The sequence below is a fragment of the Antedon bifida genome, chromosome 2 (assembly GCF_963402885.1).
Source record: "Antedon bifida chromosome 2, ecAntBifi1.1, whole genome shotgun sequence".
Classification (NCBI taxonomy): domain Eukaryota; kingdom Metazoa; phylum Echinodermata; class Crinoidea; order Comatulida; family Antedonidae; genus Antedon; species Antedon bifida.
This window is the reverse complement of record NC_136227.1, coordinates 5,995,435-6,017,158: the sequence shown is the minus strand read 5'-3', so window position 1 is coordinate 6,017,158 and position 21,724 is coordinate 5,995,435. Positions and strand designations below refer to the sequence as shown.

The following is a 21,724-nucleotide window of genomic DNA, read 5'->3' as shown; positions in this document are numbered from 1 at the left end:
TAAGGACTATAAACCGTAGGTCCAGTATACATATCTAGCTTATGTGCACTTTAAAGAACCTAGTACATCTTTCGAGACAAGTAGGGGGTTACCCCGGTGCGCTAGTACACACACAAGTCACTCAGGGCCGCAGTTAATGCAGTGGAACCGTAATTCCGTAGCCATAACATCGGCAAGGGTTTAAGGCTCAGTTGCTCCATGGTTCTGGTGGTAGAACGAGTCTTCTCGGATTAAGGACTATAAACCGTAGGTCCAGTATACATATCTAGCTTATGTGCACTTTAAAGAACCTAGTACATCTTTCGAGACAAGTAGGGGGTTACCCCGGTGCGCTAGTACACACACAAGTCACTCAGGGCCGCAGTTAATGCAGTGGAACCGTAATTCCGTAGCCATAACATCGGCAAGGGTTTAAGGCTCAGTTGCTCCATGGTTCTGGTGGTAGAACGAGTCTTCTCGGATTAAGGACTATAAACCGTAGGTCCAGTATACATATCTAGCTTATGTGCACTTTAAAGAACCTAGTACATCTTTCGAGACAAGTAGGGGGTTACCCCGGTGCGCTAGTACACACACAAGTCACTCAGGGCCGCAGTTAATGCAGTGGAACCGTAATTCCGTAGCCATAACATCGGCAAGGGTTTAAGGCTCAGTTGCTCCATGGTTCTGGTGGTAGAACGAGTCTTCTCGGATTAAGGACTATAAACCGTAGGTCCAGTATACATATCTAGCTTATGTGCACTTTAAAGAACCTAGTACATCTTTCGAGACAAGTAGGGGGTTACCCCGGTGCGCTAGTACACACACAAGTCACTCAGGGCCGCAGTTAATGCAGTGGAACCGTAATTCCGTAGCCATAACATCGGCAAGGGTTTAAGGCTCAGTTGCTCCATGGTTCTGGTGGTAGAACGAGTCTTCTCGGATTAAGGACTATAAACCGTAGGTCCAGTATACATATCTAGCTTATGTGCACTTTAAAGAACCTAGTACATCTTTCGAGACAAGTAGGGGGTTACCCCGGTGCGCTAGTACACACACAAGTCACTCAGGGCCGCAGTTAATGCAGTGGAACCGTAATTCCGTAGCCATAACATCGGCAAGGGTTTAAGGCTCAGTCGCTTCATGGTTCTGGTGGTAGAACGAGTCTTCTCGGATAAGGAATATAAACCGTAGGTCCAGTATGTGCACTTTAAAGAACCTAGTACATGTTTCGAGACCAGTAGGGGGTTACCCCGGTGCGCTAGTACACACACAAGTCACTCAGCCACTGATCATAACTGGACTCTGGGAGACCAGTCTTTGACTGAAGAGGTCACCCAGTATAAATAAAAAATAAACAAATAAAAATAAATAAAAACCTATTGGAGGTAATTTTAAAGTTAGCTGACAAGAACATATAAGGGAGTTGTAACTTGGATATCATCTGGCAAGCTTAAATAATATACTTTTAACACTATATAGTTATATAAACCTCTATTAAGGGGGGACACACAATATTAAAGTTTACCCTTAATAGGGGTTTCTACCATATAGCTGCTGACTGTTTAAACATACATTTCCCTTGATTCGTTTCACATGAAAGTGTTCCCTTAATAAATGTGTCCCCTAAAAAGGATTGTCACAAATGATTGGTTCTACCATAGTAACTAATTTACGGTATTACTCTCAATTAACACTAGGAAATAAATATTTCAGAAATGAATTACAAAAAGATGTGTATAATTTGCTGAATATTTACCTGGAGCATCAACCAATGGGAATGAATTTAGGCTTGACTGCTCCAGAAGGTCACGCAACTCCTCATAATGTGATAACCATGATATAAACTTGACACCGCGCACCATTATATCTTCTACATATATATTATGAATTCTGAAAAGAAAAAAGTGCTGTATATTATCATGTATAGTCCCATGGAGTAGAATTACACTCGATTTACTAAAGTTTGAATATCCTATATTAGGGTGGGTATAAACACAATGATAGGATTACTCTGTCATATATATTATATATTCTAAAAAACAAAACTGTATACTTTACTTTGAGAAAAGGGCTTAACTATATTTTTTTCGAAATTGAGATTTTTGTCTTATTCGACTCTTGGGGGTATACTCTATCACTTGAATTGACCAGTTATCTCAAAATATGTCTATAAAGTATTATAAGTGGTAAGTATTTATCCTTTACATTAAAAGAAAGAACTGCACTGTATATTATTGAGTATAGTCTCAGGGAATGGGATTATACTTGAATTAACAATGGGATTTACCAAAGTATTATGTTTGAATTTACCCAAAAGGGGGTGGGATTACACTCGATCATAGGATTAACTTATTCAATGCCATAAATTCAATTTCTCAAAAAAAATTATTATTCGTACCTAGGCCCAGAGCTACTGATATCAGGTAAATATGGAAGACGTTTAATTTGAATAATACTATCATATATGGAAGGCTGAAGAAGCTGGGATATTGCGTTGGCTATTAATACAGCAATCTGAAAGAGGAAAAATGAAAAAATGTTCGATTGTAAAAAGAATAATTGATGATTAAATAATAATTGATATAAGATAAATAATTTTTTATTTTTTTTAATTAATCTTATTTAGAGAGGGAATCCCAGGTCAGTGATATCACTGCTTTCCACTGGGGCCCTCTAGAATATATATCTTTACCCTGGTCGTTTTTGGAAGAAGCACATATGGAAACATATAGGGCTGTAAATAATCCAACTAGCCAACAAGACATTTTTTTGGTAAATTATTAACTAATTCTACAAAAAAAAAACCAGCAAATTAACTAGTTTTTAAAATTTCAAATAGTAATTTATATCACAAATCTACAAGAAAATTGCTAGTTTATTTTGGTGAATTTTTAAGCCCTGCACTCATAAAATTAATCATATATATTATATTGTACACAAAACTTGGAAATAAAATAAATTATAAGCACCATAAGGTACAAAAAAATACTTTACCATAACAGGAAGAATATGCGTTATTTGCCCAGTAAGTTCAAAAACAATAACAGACGTTGAGATAGTATGTGTAACACTACCAGACAATGCTGCCGCACCTGATAAAATAATAATAAAGAGTATAAATTGGTACTCCAATTGATTGTAGAGCTACAGTAATAGTTGTTATTAAATGAACATAATGGGATTCCTTTCAAAATAGTTGTAGATGAGTTTTATCAACATGTTACAGAAGTTTTGAAAAGGAACAAACGATACTATAACTAAAGAAAGGTCAGACTTTGAATCTCGAATACAAATATGCAGAACGACGATCTTAATGGTTTAATAGTTTTAAATTTATATTGCGCAAAATACAAATAGACTCTATGCGCTGTTTACAGTAGCACAAGTGTGAAAATGAAAACATAATTTTATAACTTATTATCATTTTTGAAATATTATAGATTGATTTATTAAACAAAACTGTTTCTGCATAATAAAACATCCCAGAGGCTTGACAGAAAATAAGCAAATTAAAACCATATATGCTTATCCAACAGAGAATCTCACTGTTTACTTAAGTTTAATGTTGAAAATGGAGACTTTCTTGGTGAAATTGGTGAAGAGGGTAGCAAAGAGGGTCAAATGAGGTTACCAAATGATGTTGCTCTCGCAAAGGAACGGAACCTGATTGTTGTAAATCATTTGAATGACAGAATAAAACTGTTTGATCCAAATGGTAAATTTATATGAGAATTCTCATTTTTATTTATTTATTTTTTATTTATTTATAAACTTATTTTACATGGATGACATTTTCATTAAAAATAATGTTCTTACAAATGGTCCATGATTAAAGAAATGCATTCATAATAATGAACAGTAATAAGTTACAAAAGTTACAAAAAATTCTTTTTTTGTTTTAGATTATAGAAAGACATACAAGCTCATAGAGCACTTAAGCTCATAGAGCACTTAACTTTTATATTTAGTTTCTTATTAATTAAAACATAAATTGAACACTATATTTTCATCATGTGATGTAATAGGTTTAATGATTTGTTATTGAAAAATGTAAACATCTGTATGAATATGCTTGGATACAGTTTTGGCAAGGAGTTGAATATGGGAAATAATAGCTGTTATTAAATCAGTATGTTATCACCTATTTGATAATGGTTTCACCCACTCCCATTGAACCCACCAATCAGACAAGGCAGCAATGTGTATCAGTAGACTTTAGACTGCAAACAATCGTTAAATCCTTTCTTTTTATGGAATATTTGAAACTTGAACAATAAAAAAAAGACAGTTTTTTTTTTAATTTAATTTTGTATTAAAAAGTTGTTTCTAAAAGTATTTCCTGGGATTGTGTAGTAATCAAACTTTACACAAATAAGCACTAACAATATACAAATACATTATTATCCTTGTGTTAGCCAATCAGCAGCAGGTACTAAATATTTTGGAAAGTCCAACAAACTATTTTTAGACTATGACATCACTTCCTGGTTTTCTGTGCCTAGATTAGCTCAAATTTTACAATACTAACGTCTAGCTGCTTTTCTCACCTTTGTTTCATCTTTCTTATATTTAATCATAGTAAGTATTATTATTATTGTACTGTAACATTTTTTTTTATAATCAAAATAATCTGTGCACTTATCCTTGCGCAATTTTCAATCCTTTCAATCTGGTTTAACTGTTTAAGTCAAAAAGACTATGCATTATTAAATAAAATAACCAGAAGGGCGAGTCACACCAAATTATGTACCACTGCCAAATTAGGTACCGCACTTAATTTGGCGTCTAAAGGCGGCAAATTAGGTACTATTGCAAAATTAAGTTCTATTGTCATTTAAAAAAATACAGTTTATATAAAGAAAATATGCTTGTAATACAATATTTAATGTATCGATATCCCTGTTGTTACATCAACATTACATCATTATTTGAAAAATAAAGTAAAAAAGTGATCAGCTTATTTTGATTTTGTCGGATCGATTGAGAGCGGAAGTGCTTCGGTCACGCGGCCGTTCCAAGGCAAAACAACGTAACTACAAAATGTTGCTTTTCGAGAAAAATTGAATTGAAGTTTGAGTGTTTGCATTTCAGCAACAAATTATCGTAATGATGTGAAATTTTGCATGAGTATATCTAAATAATAATTATTAGTAAATACGAAATGTTGAATAATTTAAACAATTTTATCAAAAGTTATTACCACTTTTAACAGATACGTTGTTTTGCCTTGGAAATGACGTGTATAGAATGAAAGTCATTTCTTAGGCAAAACAACGTAACTGCGATATCCTGTGGCAAAACAACGTAACTGTGGTCATTCCATGGCAAAACAACGTAACTGTGATGATTTTTAAAACAATGGATTGAAACTCTTTTTGAACAACAGGGAGGGCTGCAATCACTAATAATGCCTACCAACTAGGTTGGCTTAACAAAGAGTGCATTTGAAGCTGGGCTTAGCCATTTTGATCTACTATTTATGATATAGACTTACATTATTATGTTATAGCCTACCTACTACGGTACTAACCTGCTACTACAAGGCCCACGTACAACAATGCAAAAACGGCCGTCCTACTAGCCTAGGCCTAGCCTAGTTCCATTCACAGTACTGGGATACTAGGCCTAGGCTAGATTAGGTAGGCCTAGGTCTGTCAAAAATAATAGCCTAGCCTAGTTTCAAGCTTGCCTGAACTTTTTCGTAAATATAGTTAATTCTTAGAATAAATTTTAATACATTAAATTAGTTGTCTAGCCTAATAAGCCTAGTATTGTTTAATATATCTTTTACTTTTAGTTGAGATCGTTGCTATGCATATTGTCATGCATCAGCGGTTTCTGTCTAAAAATTACGTAACTTAGCTGATTGTGAGAATTTGAAGCGAAAATCGTATGCATTTCCGTGGCAGAACAACGTATCTGGTAGATACGTTGTTTTGCCTTGGAAAATACTAGAATTATTTGTTTTTTGCTTAAAGATACGTGGTACTATCTCTAAAAATAATGATCTCTGAAACCTGAAATTTTTACAGGTTGTTCAAAAATTTGTAATAATTCCCCAAATGAAAAAATCTCAAAATTGACCAAAATGCGAGTTACGTGGTTTTGCCTTGGAACGGCCGCACGGTCCGCAAAATTTTATGATACGCCAAATGTGCAAAAAAATTTAAGCACTTAATATACAAATAAACCTTCTTCTATAAATACAACATAACTATCCTTGCATTAGCCAATCAGCAACAGCTACTGAATATTTTGGAAACTAAAGTATTTTTAGACTATGACATCACTTCCTGGTTTTCTGTGCCTAAATTACGGTAGCTCAAATTTATACTAACATCTAGCTGATTTTGTCACCTTTGTTTCATCTTTCTTACAACTTATTTAATCATAGAAAGTATTATTATTATTGTACTGTAACATTTTTTTTATAATCAAAATAATCTGTACACTTATCCTTGCTCAATTTTAAATTACACAAATTGTTCAATATATTCGCATAACATAATATTATAGATATTTATTAGATAGCTTTATTTATAGACTTAGTTGTTTCATTTTTTACAGATGTCGGAACAAAAAGCATTACAATTCTTAGACAAGAATGATCTTGAATGTGCAATCTGTCTAGAAAGACTGAAAAAACCAAAAACACTTAAGTGCCTCCATAGTTACTGTCTTCATTGCCTGCAGAGTTTGATTAAAACAAGCGGCAAAATAAAATGTCCAAAATGTTGTAAGACGTACGATGACCTAAATCAATTTGATTTGAAAGATCTTACTACCAATGAAATGTTAAGTTATCAAGTTAAATTTGTTGGGAATATTGAATCTGAAAAACCACCAAAGTGCTCAAGCTGTGATAAGCAACCTGAATACTACTGCTCTGAATGTCAAATGTATCTATGTGGACAATGTATTACACATCATAAAATCATTCCTGTATTGAAAAACCACGCATTGTACACACTGGACAAAATTCAAGGCGAAAGTAAAGATCTGCCACATAAATGCATATATCACAGGGACTGCATGCTTGAATTTTATTGCAGAATTTGTCTTAAAAGTGGATGTAAGAAATGTGAACACGTTTTACGCTGTTATCAAAATGAACATAATGTGATTCCATTCGAGACGGCTGTAGACGAGTTTAATCAAAATGCTACAGAAGTTATAAAAAGTGCGGAAGAAATTAAAGAAAAACTAAAAGGAACACGGGAAAGCTTCATGAAAGAAAGATCTGACTTTGAATTAAAATTAAAATTATGCAGAACAGCGATTGAATTACAAGAAGAAAACATTATTAAAAAGGCTCAGGAGAAAACAAGAGCAATGTTGATGGACCTTGACAAAATTGACAAAGAAAACAAAGAGCTTATTGATAATAGAGTTAAAAATATTGACTCAAAGCTGTTGAAAGTTAATGAGATGTTGCCATTAATTAACACAATGATGAACAAACCTGAAGAAAGAGAAACACTTAGATCTCATGAGGAAAATATTGATGCTGTTAAAGAAGAAACCCTGGAATCAAAGTATGATGAATCAATCAAGATAAAAGCTCCTATTTTCATTCCATCTAAAAACTTGGATAAGTTAATAGATTTGGAAGGCATTGGTAAAATGTCAAATGTTGAATGTGCATATGAGGTTGCTGAAGATAAAGTACCTATTATAGTCACAAAAGGACAGCCATTTGAAGTGAAAGTTGTGTCAAGGTCAGTAGAAAGTGAGAAATCTGTATTGGTTGCAACTTTATATAATGAATCAGGTGAAGAATCAGCAACTGAAGTGAAACATCAAGGAAGTGTAGAGTACAGAATAACAGGAAGATGTCATAAAGAAGGAGATTGGAAGATGAAGATTACTGCTAGAAGAGAAGAAATCAAAGGATCACCAGTGAATATCAAGGTGGAAGCGATAGGACTTGTGCATACCATTGATAATATAGGAGAGCTTAAAGTACATAACAAGGATAAAAAAGTAAATGATGTAATATTAGATAAAGAAGGCAATTTAATTGTAACTAGTTTTAGTAAAGACTTATTGAAGTTCAATCAAGAATGTTCATTCATTGGTAGAATAGAGATACCAGACAATGTAGAGGTTGTTCGTATACATCAAATGAGTAATGGCCAAATGGTGTATAGTGATAGCCTAAACGAAACTGTTGTCAAGTGTGATGATAAATTTCAACAAATTCGTACATTTGGTAAAAGAACATTAAAACAACCACGTGGAGTGACAGTGAATAAGGAAACTAGAACCATGTATGTTGCAGATTTGGAATGTAATTGTGTGTTTAAATTTAATGTTGATAGTGGTGAACTTATTGGACAATTTGGTTCAAAAGGTAGCAAAAAAGGAGAAATGCATTACCCAGATGGACTTGCTCTGACAAAGGAGGGCAACCTGATTGTTGTAGAATTTGGAAATCACAGAATACAAATGTTTGATGCAAATGATAAGTTTATGAAAATTCTTGTAGGCAAAGGTGAGGAAGATGGTCATGTTCTCTGTCCTCATTATGTAGCTATAGATTATGAGGAAAACCTCTTGGTATCAAGTAATAACAAACTTCAATTATTTGATCAAAATGGAGTTTTTCTCAAACGAATATATGATGATGGTGGATTAGATGAACCTTATGGAATTGCAATAATCTCTGTGAAACCAAGAAGGGTAGCTGTATCAAACTGGAAATCAAACAAAATAAAAATATATAATTATTAAATAGCACATTTTATATACTTGAGCAAACTACCAGAAAAACAAATTCTATATGCACATTCAATACTACTGATGAAAAACAACAAACCTGTGTTGTTTGAGAATAATTAGTAATTTACTTAAATTTGTTAATAATGTAAAACTTTATATCAAATCAACATTTCTTAGATATGAACAAGATATAATAAAAATTATAGTATCAAGTAAATAATAAAAGTTAATCAAATGTAACCAAGCATATTTGTTATTATTTATTTTTTGTACATTCAACAAAAATAAAGATTTTGAATGAGATCAAAATATGTAAAGTAAATATTAAGGCCTGCTGACCACCTGATCAATTGTTTTGAAAGCCTGGGAATCAATTGCGCATTATATGAAGATTATAAAACATAATTTTGTAACTAAAATTATTATTTTGGAAATATTATAGTGATTTATTTAAACAAAACTGTTTCCGTGACAATAAATTGCATAATAAAACATCCCGGAGGCTGGACAGTAAATAAGAAAACTAAAACCAAGTATGTGGCCAACAGAGAAGCTCACTGTGTACTAAGTTTAATGTTGATAATGGAGACTTTCTTGGTGAAATTGGTGAAGAGGGTAGCGAAGACGGTCAAATGAAGTTACCAAGTGATGTTGCTCTCACAAAGGAACGGAACCTGATTGTTGTAGATCATTTGAATAACAGAATACAACTGTTTGATCCAAATGGTAAATTTATGAGAATTCTCATAGAGCATAGTAGAATAGATGGTTATGTTACCCTCAGAATATAGCCATAGATTGTGATGAGAACATACTGGTATCAAGTAGACATAAACTACAGCAATTTGATAACAAAATGGTGTTTTTATAAAACAAATAAATAATGTTGGGTTACATTAGATCAACATAATATCTATGGAGGGAGAGTAGCTGTGGCAGAATATGGAGAAAACAGAGTCAAAATATATAATTATTGATAATGTATACTGGGTAAAATCAATATATGCTAATTATTCAGCATTTTAGTTTATATATTGTAACTTTTATATTTAGTTTCTTATTAATTAAACATAAATTGAACACTATATTTTTTAGGTTTGTAAATAACAAATATATCATGTGATGTAATAGGTTTAATGATTTGTTATTTAAAAATGTAAATCTGTAGGACTATGCTTGGATACAGTTTTGGCAAGGAGTTGAATATGGGAAATAATAGCTGTTACTAAATCAGTGATGTTATCATCCATTTGATAATGGTTTCACCCACTCCCATTGAACCCACCAATCAGACAAGACAGCAATGTGATCAATAGACTTTATACTGCAAATAAGCACAAATAAACCTTCTTCTATAAATTAAACATATTATCCCTGCATTAGCCAATCAGCAGCAGCTACTGAATATTTTGGAAAGTCCAACAAACTATTTTTAGAATTTGATATTACTTCCTAGTTTTCTGTGCCTAGATTAGCTAAAATTTTACAATACTTAAAGGGGGATTCTGGGTTTAAAATTGCTTTTAAATATCGTTTATTTATTAAATAAAAAATATTATAACAATATAGACATGTCAGAATGAAGAAGTAATAACGAGAAATTAAAAAAATTAAATTTCATATACATTTTAGGGTAAATTCATGGAAAGTCTGTTTTTCAGCAGCTTAGGGAAGCTCATTAATATTCATGAGATATTCACAAAATCACGTCATCAGTGGATTCCAAACTCGCGACGTCATGTACGTTGTGTTTGTCAACTAATTTACATCTCTCTCCCCTGTCAAACGACGACCACCCGATCATTGTGAAATACATTTTTTGTAGATTTTCTAAGCTAGGCCTAAAGTGTAATAATAACAGTAGTAGCATATATTTATTTGACATTTAATGAAATACAAAATTTAGTACAGATTATATATAGATTGTATACAGTTATACTATTTTTATACCTCGAATAGTTCAGATCGTATTATCGGCTTCAAGTACTAGGCTAGGCCTAGCCTAAATCAGTTTTTGTCATGGGTGAGAGCCATTCTGACTAGGGATTCCATGCCACGATGGCTACCCTACGTTTTAAAACATTGGGGCCCATCATGGGCCTAGCTAGCCTACTACTAAACGATTGGCCCATAAATAACAAAACTCAGTGGATCCAAATCCATCCTATCAACCAAACTCCTAAACAATCTAAACCTAAAACGTTTTACAAAATCGGCTGTAAATATTGAGGCAAAACAAGGTCCGATCGCCGTCCGCACGTATGGTGTCCCGATCGTCTAAGTAGGCCTAAAATAGGCCTAGTTTACTCTCCAAAAAAGCGGATACTGCATCAAGCAAGTAGACCAGGTAGTAGGAAGGAGACCTGGCCGATCCGGCCCAGTTAAAAATTGAGCTAGCTAGTGTAGTAGACCCTATGCGAATTGATACTACCAGGCCTTTTACTATAGGCTACACTTGTTAAAATTAGCAATACTTATGTTTACAAATATTCCAACTCTCTCATTCGAGCTATGTTATCTATACCATTCCGGTAGGTCGAGTCGACCTTCAATCAAATACTGTACATCGTTCATGTTGTGATTATAGACGGGGTATACTCGACCCGACCAGTTTGGTATTGTATACTGTATCTGCTTATCACGTGACGATGCCAAGCATGGGCAGAGAGAGCACGTGTATCGTCGTCTCGCTCTCCTCGCTCAGCAGGAATGTATACGTTACGCTTCATTGATTTTGAAGGCTTTCCCTAAGTCAGTGCGAAAATCGGCAAACGTAAAGTGCAAACATATCTAAGTTTTCACTGTTTTGATAAATTTTCATAGAAAATTGACTTCATAAATGGGAAGACCGACTAAAATTACATCAGATAAGTATAATTTTACAAAAGTAATTGATATGGTTAATGATAACGAGTCGTCGGAAGATTGACCATTTTACGAATTTCCTATTCTGTAACACAGTGTCATATCGCCGTAGCTGCACTTGTAATCTGGCCTCATTTCACAGCCTTCGTTCTGCTTCACTGGGCGCTTTTATAAATTGAAACTTTTACCGTTCAAGAGACAAACAAATATATTTTACATTTTTTACTATTCATTTTAAACCCGGAACCCCCCTTTAAACGTCTAGCTGCTTTTGTCACTTTTGTTTCTTACAACTTATTTAATCATAGTAAGTATTATTATTATTAACTGTAAATTTTTTTTTTATAATCAAAATAATCTGTACACTTATCCTTGCACAATTTTAAATTACACAAATTGTTCAATATATTCGCATAACATAATATTAAGATATTTATTAGATAGCTTTAATTATAGACTTTCATTTTTTACAGATGTCAGAACAAAAAGCATTACAATTCTTAGACAAGAATGATCTTGAATGTGCAATCTGTCTAGAAAGACTGACAGAACCAAAAACACTTGAGTGCCTCCATAGTTACTGTCTTCATTGCCTGCAGAGTTTGATTAAAACAAGCGGCAAAATAAAATGTCCAAAATGTTGTAAGACATACAATGACCTAAATCAATTTGATTTGAAAGATCTTACTACCAATGAAATGTTAAGTTATCAAGTTAAATTTGTTGGGAATATTGAATCTGAAAAACCACCAAAGTGCTCAAGCTGTGATAACCAACCTGAATACTACTGCTCTGAATGTCAAATGTATCTATGTGGACAATGTATTAAACATCATAAAATCATTCCTGTATTGAAAAACCACCCATTGTACACACTGGACAAAATTCAAGGCGAAAGTAAAGATCTGCCACATAAATGCATATATCACAGGGACTGCATGCTTGAATTTTATTGCAGAATTTGTCTTAAAAGTGGATGTAAGAAATGTGAACATGTTCTACGCTGTTATCAAAATGAACATAATGTGATTCCATTCGAGACGGCTGTAGACGAGTTTAATCAAAATGCTACAGAAGTTATAAAAAGTGCAGAAGAAATTAAAGAAAAACTAAAAGGAACAAGGGAAAGCTTCATGAAAGAAAGATCTGACTTTGAATTAAAATTAAAATTATGCAGAACAGCGATTGAATTACAAGAAGAAAATATTATTAAAAAGGCTCAGGAGAAAACAAGAGCAATGTTGATGGACCTTGACAAAATTGACAAAGAAAACAAAGAGCTTATTGATAATAGAGTTAAAAATATTGACTCTAAGCTGTTGAAAGTTAATGAGATGTTGCCATTAATTAACACAATGATGAACAAACCTGAAGAAAGAGAAACACTTAGATCTCATGAGGAAAATATTGATGCTGTTAAAGAAGAAACCCTGGAATCAAAGTATGATGAATCAATCAAGATAAAAGCCCCTATTTTCATTCCATCTAAAAACTTGGATAAATTAATAGATTTGGAAGGCATTGGTAAAATGTCAAATGTTGAATGTGCATATGAGGTTGCTGAAGATAAAGTACCTATTATAGTCACAAAAGGACAGCCATTTGAAGTGAAAGTTGTTTCAAGTTCAGTAGAAAGTGAGGAATCTGTATTGGCTGCAACTTTAATTAATGAATCAGGTGAAGAATCAGCAACTGAAGTGACACATAAAGGAAGTGGAGAGTACAGAATAACAGTAAGATGTCATAAAGAAGGAGATTGGAAGATGAAGATTACTGCTAGAAGAGAAGAAATCAAAGGATCACCAGTGAATATCAAGGTGGAAGCGCTAGGACTTGTGCATACCACTGATATTAACATAGAAAAGCTAATTAAAGTACATGAAAAGTATCAAAAAGTAAATGATGTAATATTAGATAAAGAAGGAAATTTAATTGTAACTAGTTTTAGTAAAGACTTATTGAAGTTCAATCAAAAATGTTCATTCATTGGTAGAATAGAGATATCAGACAATGTGCAGGTTGTTCGTATACATCAAATGAGTAATGGCCAAATGGTGTATAGTGATTGCCTACAGAAAACTGTTGTCAAGTGTGATGATAAATTTCAACAAATTCGTACATTTGGTAAAGGAACATTAAAAAACCCACGTGGATTGACAGTGAATAAGGAAACTAGAACCATGTATGTTACAGATTGGATATGTCATTGTGTGTTTAAATTTAATGTTGATAGTGGTGAACTTGTTGGTCAATTTGGTTCACAAGGTAGCAAAGAAGGAGAAATGTATTGCCCAGATGGACTTGCTCTGACAAAGGAGGGCAACCTGATTGTTGTAGACTTTGGAAATCACAGAATACAAATGTTTGATGCAAATGATAAGTTTATGAAAATTCTTGTAGGCAAAGGTGAGGAAGATGGTCATGTTCAATATCCTCATTATGTAGCTATAGATTCTGAGGAAAACCTCTTGGTATCAAGTAATAACAAACTTCAATTATTTGATCAAAATGGAGTTTTTCTCAAACGAATATATGATGATGGTGGATTAGATGAACCTTTTGGAATTGCAATAATATCGAAGAAACCAAGAAGGGTAGCTGTAGCAAACTGGAGATCAAACAAAGTAAAAATATATAATTATTAAATAGCACATTTATATACTTGATCAAACTACCAGAAAAACAAACGATTTCTATATATGCACATTCAATACCACTGATGATGAACAACAAACCTGTGCTGTTAGAATAATTAGTAATTTATTTAAATTTGTTAATAATGTAAAACTTATCAAATCAACATTTCTTAGATATGAACAAGATATAATAAAATTATAGTATCAAGTAAATAATAAAAGTTATTAAAATGTAACCAAGCATATTTGTTATTATTTATTTTTTGTACATTCAACAAAAAAAGATTTTGAATGAGATCAAAATATGTAAAGTAAATATTAAGGCCTGACCACCTGATCAATTGTTTTGAAAGGCTGGGAATCAATTGCGCATTACATGAAGATTATAAAACATAATTTTGTAACTTTAAAAAAATTTATAATTTTCTAATATTATAGTTATTTATTAAACAAAACTGTTTCTGTGACAATATATTGCATAATAAAACATCATGGAGGCTTGACAGTAAATAAGAAAATTAAAACCATATATGTGGCCAACAGAGAAGCTCACTGTGCACTTAAGTTTAATGTTGGTGATGGAGACTTTCTTGCCTAAATTGGTGAAGAAGGTAGCAAAGAGGGTCAAATGAGGTGACCAAGTGATGTTGCTCTCACAAAGGAACGGAACCTGATTGTTGTAGATCATTCGAATAACAGAATACAACTGTTTGATCCAAATGGTAAATTTATGAGAATTCTCATAGAGCACGGTAGAATAGATGGTTTATTACCCTCAGAATATAGCCATGATTGTGATGAGAACATACTGGTATCAAGTAGACACAGACTACAGCAATTTGATAACAATTGTGTTTTTATAAAACAAATCAATAATGTTGGGTTACATTAGATCAACATAATATCTATGAAAAAAGATCAACATAATATCTATGGAGGGAGAGTAGCTGTTGTAGAATATGGAGGAAACAGAGTCAAAATATATAATTATTGATAATGTATACTGGGTAAAATTAATATATGCTCATTATTCAGCATTTTAGTTTATATATTGTAACTTTTGTATTTAGTTTCTTATTAATTAAAACATAAATTGAACACTATATTTTTTAGGTTTGTGAATAAACAAGGCCAACAGCCATTAAGTCGCGTGCTACAATGCATAGTGATACCGGACCGACAGACAGACCGACAGACCGACCGACCGACAGACCGACCGACCGACATAGTGAACTATACTGACCGAAATTACTGAACATGTTTAAAAATGTTGAAATGTTTAAAAACATTTATATTTTTTTAATTTACACGTGCGTAGCCTGTCACTTTTGACGTGCTCGTATAACATAATTTCGAGTTAAAAAGTAAGTCAAGAAAACAGAAATCGGGCAAAAAGAGTGCGCAATAACATTTAACGCGCAGTGCGTGCGCAAAAACCTGCGCACTCATGGAAATTTTGTAAACGCTTAAAATTGCCTGAAACGTACTCTTATTTCATCAAAAATAAATTTTGAAAATTGTAAGCGCGCGTACGCATGTGTTAAATGCGCTACGCACGTAATTGTATTGCCATATGATGATTCATGCCCTGAAATTTATGAGTACCAAATTTTATTTAATTGTGATTCATGGTTGTGAAGATATGATTACAAACGTGATTTCGTTAAATCGTGCGTAGACCGCGTAATTTTTTATTGCGCACCGTGAAAACATAACCACATCGATTCCTGGCCATAAGGAATATTCTGTAAAAAATTGACTTAGCTAGATTAAACTGATATCAAGATAAGGTCACAAAGCGATAAAACGCATAGTGATACCGGACCGACAGACAGACAGACCAACCGACCGACATAGTGAACTATAGAGTCGCGTCCACGCGACTAAAAATACATCATGTGATGTAATAGGTTTAATGATTTGTTATTTAAAAATGTAAACATCTGTAGGACTATGCTTGGATACAGTTTTAGCAAGGAGTTGAATATGGGAAATAATGTAGCTGTTATTAAACCAGTATGTTATCACCTATATGATAATGGTTTCACCCACTCCCATTGAACCCACCAATCAGACAAGACAGCAATGTGTATCAGTAGACTTTATACTGCAAATATAAATAGCTGAATCCTTTCTTTTTATGGAATATTTGAAACTTGAACAATAAATGTAAGTAAAGTTTTTAAAGTTTTTAAATTTAATTTTGTATTAAAAAGTTACAAAAATATTTCATGGGGTTGTAGTAATCAAACTTTACACAAATAAGCACTTAATATACAAATAAACCTTCTTCTATAAATACAACATAATTATCCTTGCGTTAGCCAATCAGCAGCAGCTACTGAATATTTTGGAAAGTCCAACAAACTATTTTTAGAATTTGATATTACTTCCTGGTTTTCTGTGCCTAGATTAGCTCAAATTTTACAATACTAACGTCTAGTTGCTTTTGTCACCTTTGTTTCATCTTTCTTATATTTAATCATAGTAAGTATTATTATTCTTTATTGCCGATTGTTGTAATGTAACATTTTTTTTTATAATCAAAATAATCTGTGCACTTATCCTTGCGCAATTTTCAATCCTTTCAATCTGGTTTAACTGATTAAGTCAAAAAGACTATGCATTATTAAATAAAATAACCAGAAGGGGCGTGTCACGCCAAATTATGTACCACTGCCATTTTAGGTACCGCACTTAATTTGGCATCTAAAGGCGGCAAATTAAGTACTATTGCAAAATTAAGTTCTATTGTCATTTAAAAAAATACAGTTTATATAAAGAAAATATGCTTGTATTAAACAACAATATTTAATGTATCGATATCCCTGTTGTTACATCACCATTACATAATTATTTGAAAAATAAAGTAAACTAGAATTTAATTCGTCACTTTGACGAATTATAGGTGATCATTTTTATCATTTTACTGAAATTAATTTTTTTTTAAACATGCACGTACGTTAACATACGATCGGAAAATGTTGATGTATGCCATCCTATTATATGCTTATAGTGCTGAGTTGTGCCTATATGCCATATACAATATGTACAGTATATACTGTATATCTATATACAGTGTAGCATAGGTGAAATTACGGGACACACATGTTCTAATTTTTTGGCATGATGACGTTATCAAACTAAACTTTAAGATGACAATTTCGTAAGATAATTAATTGAGCAAAAAAATATAAGATTTGGAAAAAAATTTGGCACGTAGAAGCGCTGTGCGCGCTCTTTGAATTGTGAATAACTTTGACGAAAAATATGAAAAAACTACTTTTTCACTTTAACTGGCCATATGTTAACGTCACAACATCCGATAGGCTTAATTTTTATATGAATTAATATCTACATTTCATCAGCTTTCATAATAAATTATAATCATCAAGGTAACCTTCAATTCTGAAGAGCTGTAAGATATTCAAATTTACTGCGAAGGTGAAATTACACGGCCTACGTTATTCAAGTTTTTACGCGTGATGACGTCATTAAAATGAAGATAGTGTCAACTCATGATAAAGATAATTAATTAAGCAAGCACATACTGAAAGTTGTGCGAAATTCGAGCACACATAACCAAGATGCGCTCTGTTGAATGTGATAATCTACACAAAAAGATAACAAATCCTAATTTTTAAATTCAAGTGGCCATTTGATGACGTCAATTCATATCTACAACTCAATGGCTTCCAGAATAAGTTAAAAAAATCGGGGGTCATCTTGCATTCTGAAGAATTATTTTCATTTTAAAAAAGACCTATTTTTCACCATTTTCAGAACTTTTGTAAAATTAATGTGCGCATTTTGTCATTTTTAACGTGCTCGTATAGCGTTATTTTAAGTCGGAACTGACTCAAATTTGGTGAATGTACTAAGGATGGTGAGTAGAATGAGATTTGTAAACAAAATTCATATTTTTTACGCTTTTTAAGTATCGCGCGCGCAAAAACGCATTTTTGCGCAGTAATTTTTTGAAACACGCAAATGGCCTTAATTCATGCTCTAAATTGATCAAAACTTAATTTTGAGCGTTTTAAATTTTTAACGCGCGATATCACGCGCATGAACCTACGTGCGCGTGCGTTTTTATTTGCTAATATTTTTACCCTTGATCTGAAGTTTACGTGTAGTGAATTTCATTAATATAAGATAATGAATTATGGAGATATGATTGATAATGTGATTTCGCAAAATGGCGTATAAATGTCGTCACGGATGAGTGATCACGCTGGAAAGCTTATTAGGATTAAGTTATATTATTTGAAAGATATTCTGAAATTTTTGTAATCATTGACATTAAACTTTTTGAGATAATTGTTACACAAAATAGTGTACAGAAACAATAAAAAGAAAAAAAATAATAATAAAGATTTTATACAATAACAATAGGTGATCATTTTATTCTAAATGATCACCTAAAAAGTGATCAGCTTATTTTGATTTTGTCAGATCGATCGAAAGCGGAAGTGCTTCGGTCATGGTCCACAAAATCTTATGATACGCCAAATGTGCAAAAAAATGTAAGCACTTAATATACAAATAAACCTTCTTCTATAAATACAACATAACTATCCTTGCATTAGCCAATTAGCAACAGCTACTGAATATTTTGGAAATTAAAGTATTTTTAGACTATGACATCACTTCCTGGTTTTCTGTGCCTAGATTAGCTCAAATTTATACTAATGTCTAGCTGCTTTTGTCACCTTTGTTTCTTATAACTTATTTAATCATAGTAAGTTTTATTATTATTGTACTGTAGCATTTTTTTTAATAATCAAAATAATCTGTACACTTATCCTTGCACAATTTTAAATTGCACAAATTGTTCAATATATGCACATAACATAATATTAAGATATTTAATAGATAGCTTTATTTATAAATTATAGACTTTCATTTTTTACAGATGTCGGAACAAAAAGCATTACAATTCTTAGACAAGAATGATCTTGAATGTGCAATCTGTCTAGAAAGACTGACAGAACCAAAAACACTTGAGTGCCTCCATAGTTACTGTCTTCATTGCCTGCAGAGTTTGATTAAAACAAGCGGCAAAATAAAATGTCCAAAATGTTGTAAGACATACGATGACCTAAATCAATTTGATTTGAAAGATCTTACTACCAATGAAATGTTAAGTTATCAAGTTAAATTTGTTGGGAATATTGAATCTGAAAAACCACCAAAGTGCTCAAGCTGTGATAAGCAACCTGAATACTACTGCTCTGAATGTCAAATGTATCTATGTGGACAATGTATTACACATCATAAAATCATTCCTGTATTGAAAAACCACCCATTGTACACACTGGACAAAATTCAAGGAGAAGGTAAAGATCTGCCACATAAATGCATATATCACAGGGACTGCATGCTTGAATTTTATTGCAGAATTTGTCTTAAAAGTGGATGTAAGAAATGTGAACACGTTTTACGCTGTTATCAAAATGAACATAATGTGATTCCATTCAAGATGGCTGTAGACGAGTTTAATAAAAATGCTACAGAAGTTATAAAAAGTGCGGAAGAAATTAAAGAAAAACTAAAAGGAACAAGGGAAAGCTTCATGAAAGAAAGATCCGACTTTGAATTAAAATTAAAATTATGCAGAACAGCGATTGAATTACAAGAAGAAAACATTATTAAAAAGGCTCAGGAGAAAACAAGAGCACTGTTGATGGACCTTGACAAAATTGACAAAGAAAACAAAGAGCTTATTGATAATAGAGTTAAAAATATTGACTCAAAGCTGTTGAAAGTTAATGAGATGTTGCCATTAATTAACACAATGATGAACAAACCAGAAGAAAGAGAAACACTTAGATCTCATGAGGAAAATATTGATGCTGTTAAAGAAGAAACTCTGGAATCAAAGTATGATGTCTCAATCAAGATAAAAGTACCTATTTTCATTCCATCTAAAAACTTGGATAAATTAATAGATTTGGAAGGCATTGGTAAAATGGCAAATTTTGAATGTGCATATGAGGTTGCTGAAGATAAAGTACCTATTATAGTCACAAAAGGACAGCCATTTGAAGTGAAAGTTGTGTCAAGTTCAGTAGAAAGTGAGAAATCTGCATTGGCTGCAACTTTAATTAATGAATCAGGTGAAGAATCAGCTGAAGTGAAACATCAAGGAAGTGGAGAGTACAGAATAACAGGAAGATGTCATAAAGAAGGAGATTGGAAGATGAAGATTACTGCTAGAAGAGAAGAAATCAAAGGATCACCAGTGAATATCAAGGTGGAAGCGCTAGGACTTGTGCATACCATTGATAAGATAGGAAAGCTTAAAGTACATAACAAGGATGCAAAAGTAAATGATGTAATATTAGATAAAGAAGGCAATTTAATTGTAACTAGTTTTAGTAAAGACTTATTGAAGTTCAATCAAGAATGTTCATTCATTGGTAGAATAGAGATACCAGACAATGTAAAGGTTGTTCGTATACATCAAATGAGTAATGGCCAAATGGTGTATAGTGATAGCCTAAACAAAACTGTTGTCAAATGTGATGATAAATTTCAACAAATTCGTACATTTGGTAAAGGAACATTAAAACAACCACGTGGATTGTCAGTGAATAAGGAAACTAGAACCATGTATGTTGCAGATTGGAAATGTCATTGTGTGTTTAAATTTAATGTTGATAGTGGTGAACTTGTTGGTAAATTTGGTTCACAAGGTAGCAAAGAAGGAGAAATGTATTGCCCAGATGGACTTGCTCTGACAAAGGAGGGCAACCTGATTGTTGTAGAATTTAGAAATCACAGAATACAAATGTTTGATGCAAATGATAAGTTTATGAAAATTCTTGTAGGCAAAGGTGAGGAAGATGGTCATGTTCAATATCCTCATTATGTAGCTATAGATTCTGAGGAAAACCTCTTGGTATCAAGTGATAACAAACTTCAATTATTTGATCAAAATGGAGTTTTTCTCAAACGAATATATGATGATGGTGGATTAGATGAACCTTATGGAATTGCAATAATCTCTGTGAAACCAAGAAGGGTAGCTGTAGCAAACTGGGCATCAAACAAAGTACAAATATATAATTATTAAATAGCACATTTTATATACTTGATCAAACTACCAGAAAAACAAACAATTTCTATGCACATTCAATACCACTGATGATGAACTACAAACCTGTGTTGTTTGAGAATAATTAGTAACTGCATGGTAGCCATTGATACTTCGATATTTTAAATGTACGAGAAATGACCGGATTAAACTTACCTACAACAGCGTATCCGCCAGGAACGATATTATTTATTACCAAAGGGCCACTGTTAATTCCGTTTGGAAACCATGCGGACATACTCTCACCAACAAGACGTCCAAAAGCAGCGCCAATGATGAATACAGGCATGAAGACACCAGCTGGTACAGGCAACGTGATGGCAAGCGCCACCATCCAAAACTAAAAATGTAAACAGAACTGTTTTATACCCTTTTCACACTGAATAAATTATTAAGCTCTGTCTACACTATCAACCTTTAT

General features: G+C 32.7%; 3 protein-coding genes across 6 annotated transcripts in view; 2 read left to right on the top strand and 1 right to left on the bottom strand.

The window, feature by feature from the left end:
• The window catches only part of LOC144835972 (chloride channel protein 2-like), a 44,207-nt gene that overhangs the window by 6,273 nt on the left and 16,210 nt on the right, over positions 1 to 21,724 (bottom strand). For both annotated transcript variants that reach the window (XM_078691120.1, XM_078691121.1), the window contains exons 12-15: positions 21,460 to 21,643; positions 2,977 to 3,074; positions 2,381 to 2,496; positions 1,739 to 1,872 (exon numbers count right to left, since the gene is read on the bottom strand). In XM_078691120.1, coding sequence (XP_078547246.1) covers positions 1,739 to 1,872; positions 2,381 to 2,496; positions 2,977 to 3,074; positions 21,460 to 21,643 — 532 coding nt within the window. The remainder of the gene's footprint in view (positions 1 to 1,738; positions 1,873 to 2,380; positions 2,497 to 2,976; positions 3,075 to 21,459; positions 21,644 to 21,724) is intronic.
• On the top strand, positions 4,424 to 9,031 carry LOC144835976 (uncharacterized). Its single transcript, XM_078691127.1, has 2 exons — positions 4,424 to 4,560; positions 6,550 to 9,031. The coding sequence occupies exon 2, from the start codon at positions 6,550 to 6,552 to the stop codon at positions 8,713 to 8,715; it is 2,166 nt and encodes a 721-aa protein (XP_078547253.1). The 5' UTR covers positions 4,424 to 4,560; the 3' UTR covers positions 8,716 to 9,031.
• LOC144835975 (uncharacterized) lies at positions 12,042 to 21,370 on the top strand. 3 transcript variants are annotated; one of them, XM_078691124.1, is made up of 2 exons: positions 12,042 to 13,349; positions 20,359 to 21,370. In XM_078691124.1, the coding sequence occupies exons 1-2, from the start codon at positions 12,042 to 12,044 to the stop codon at positions 21,280 to 21,282; spliced, it is 2,232 nt and encodes a 743-aa protein (XP_078547250.1). In that variant the 3' UTR covers positions 21,283 to 21,370. The 3 variants fall into 3 exon arrangements, with proteins under 3 accessions (XP_078547250.1, XP_078547252.1, XP_078547251.1); XM_078691126.1 differs by lacking the exon at positions 12,042 to 13,349 and adding an exon at positions 16,633 to 16,691 and having other exon boundaries at positions 19,120 to 21,370; XM_078691125.1 differs by lacking the exon at positions 12,042 to 13,349 and adding an exon at positions 18,871 to 18,945 and having other exon boundaries at positions 19,120 to 21,370.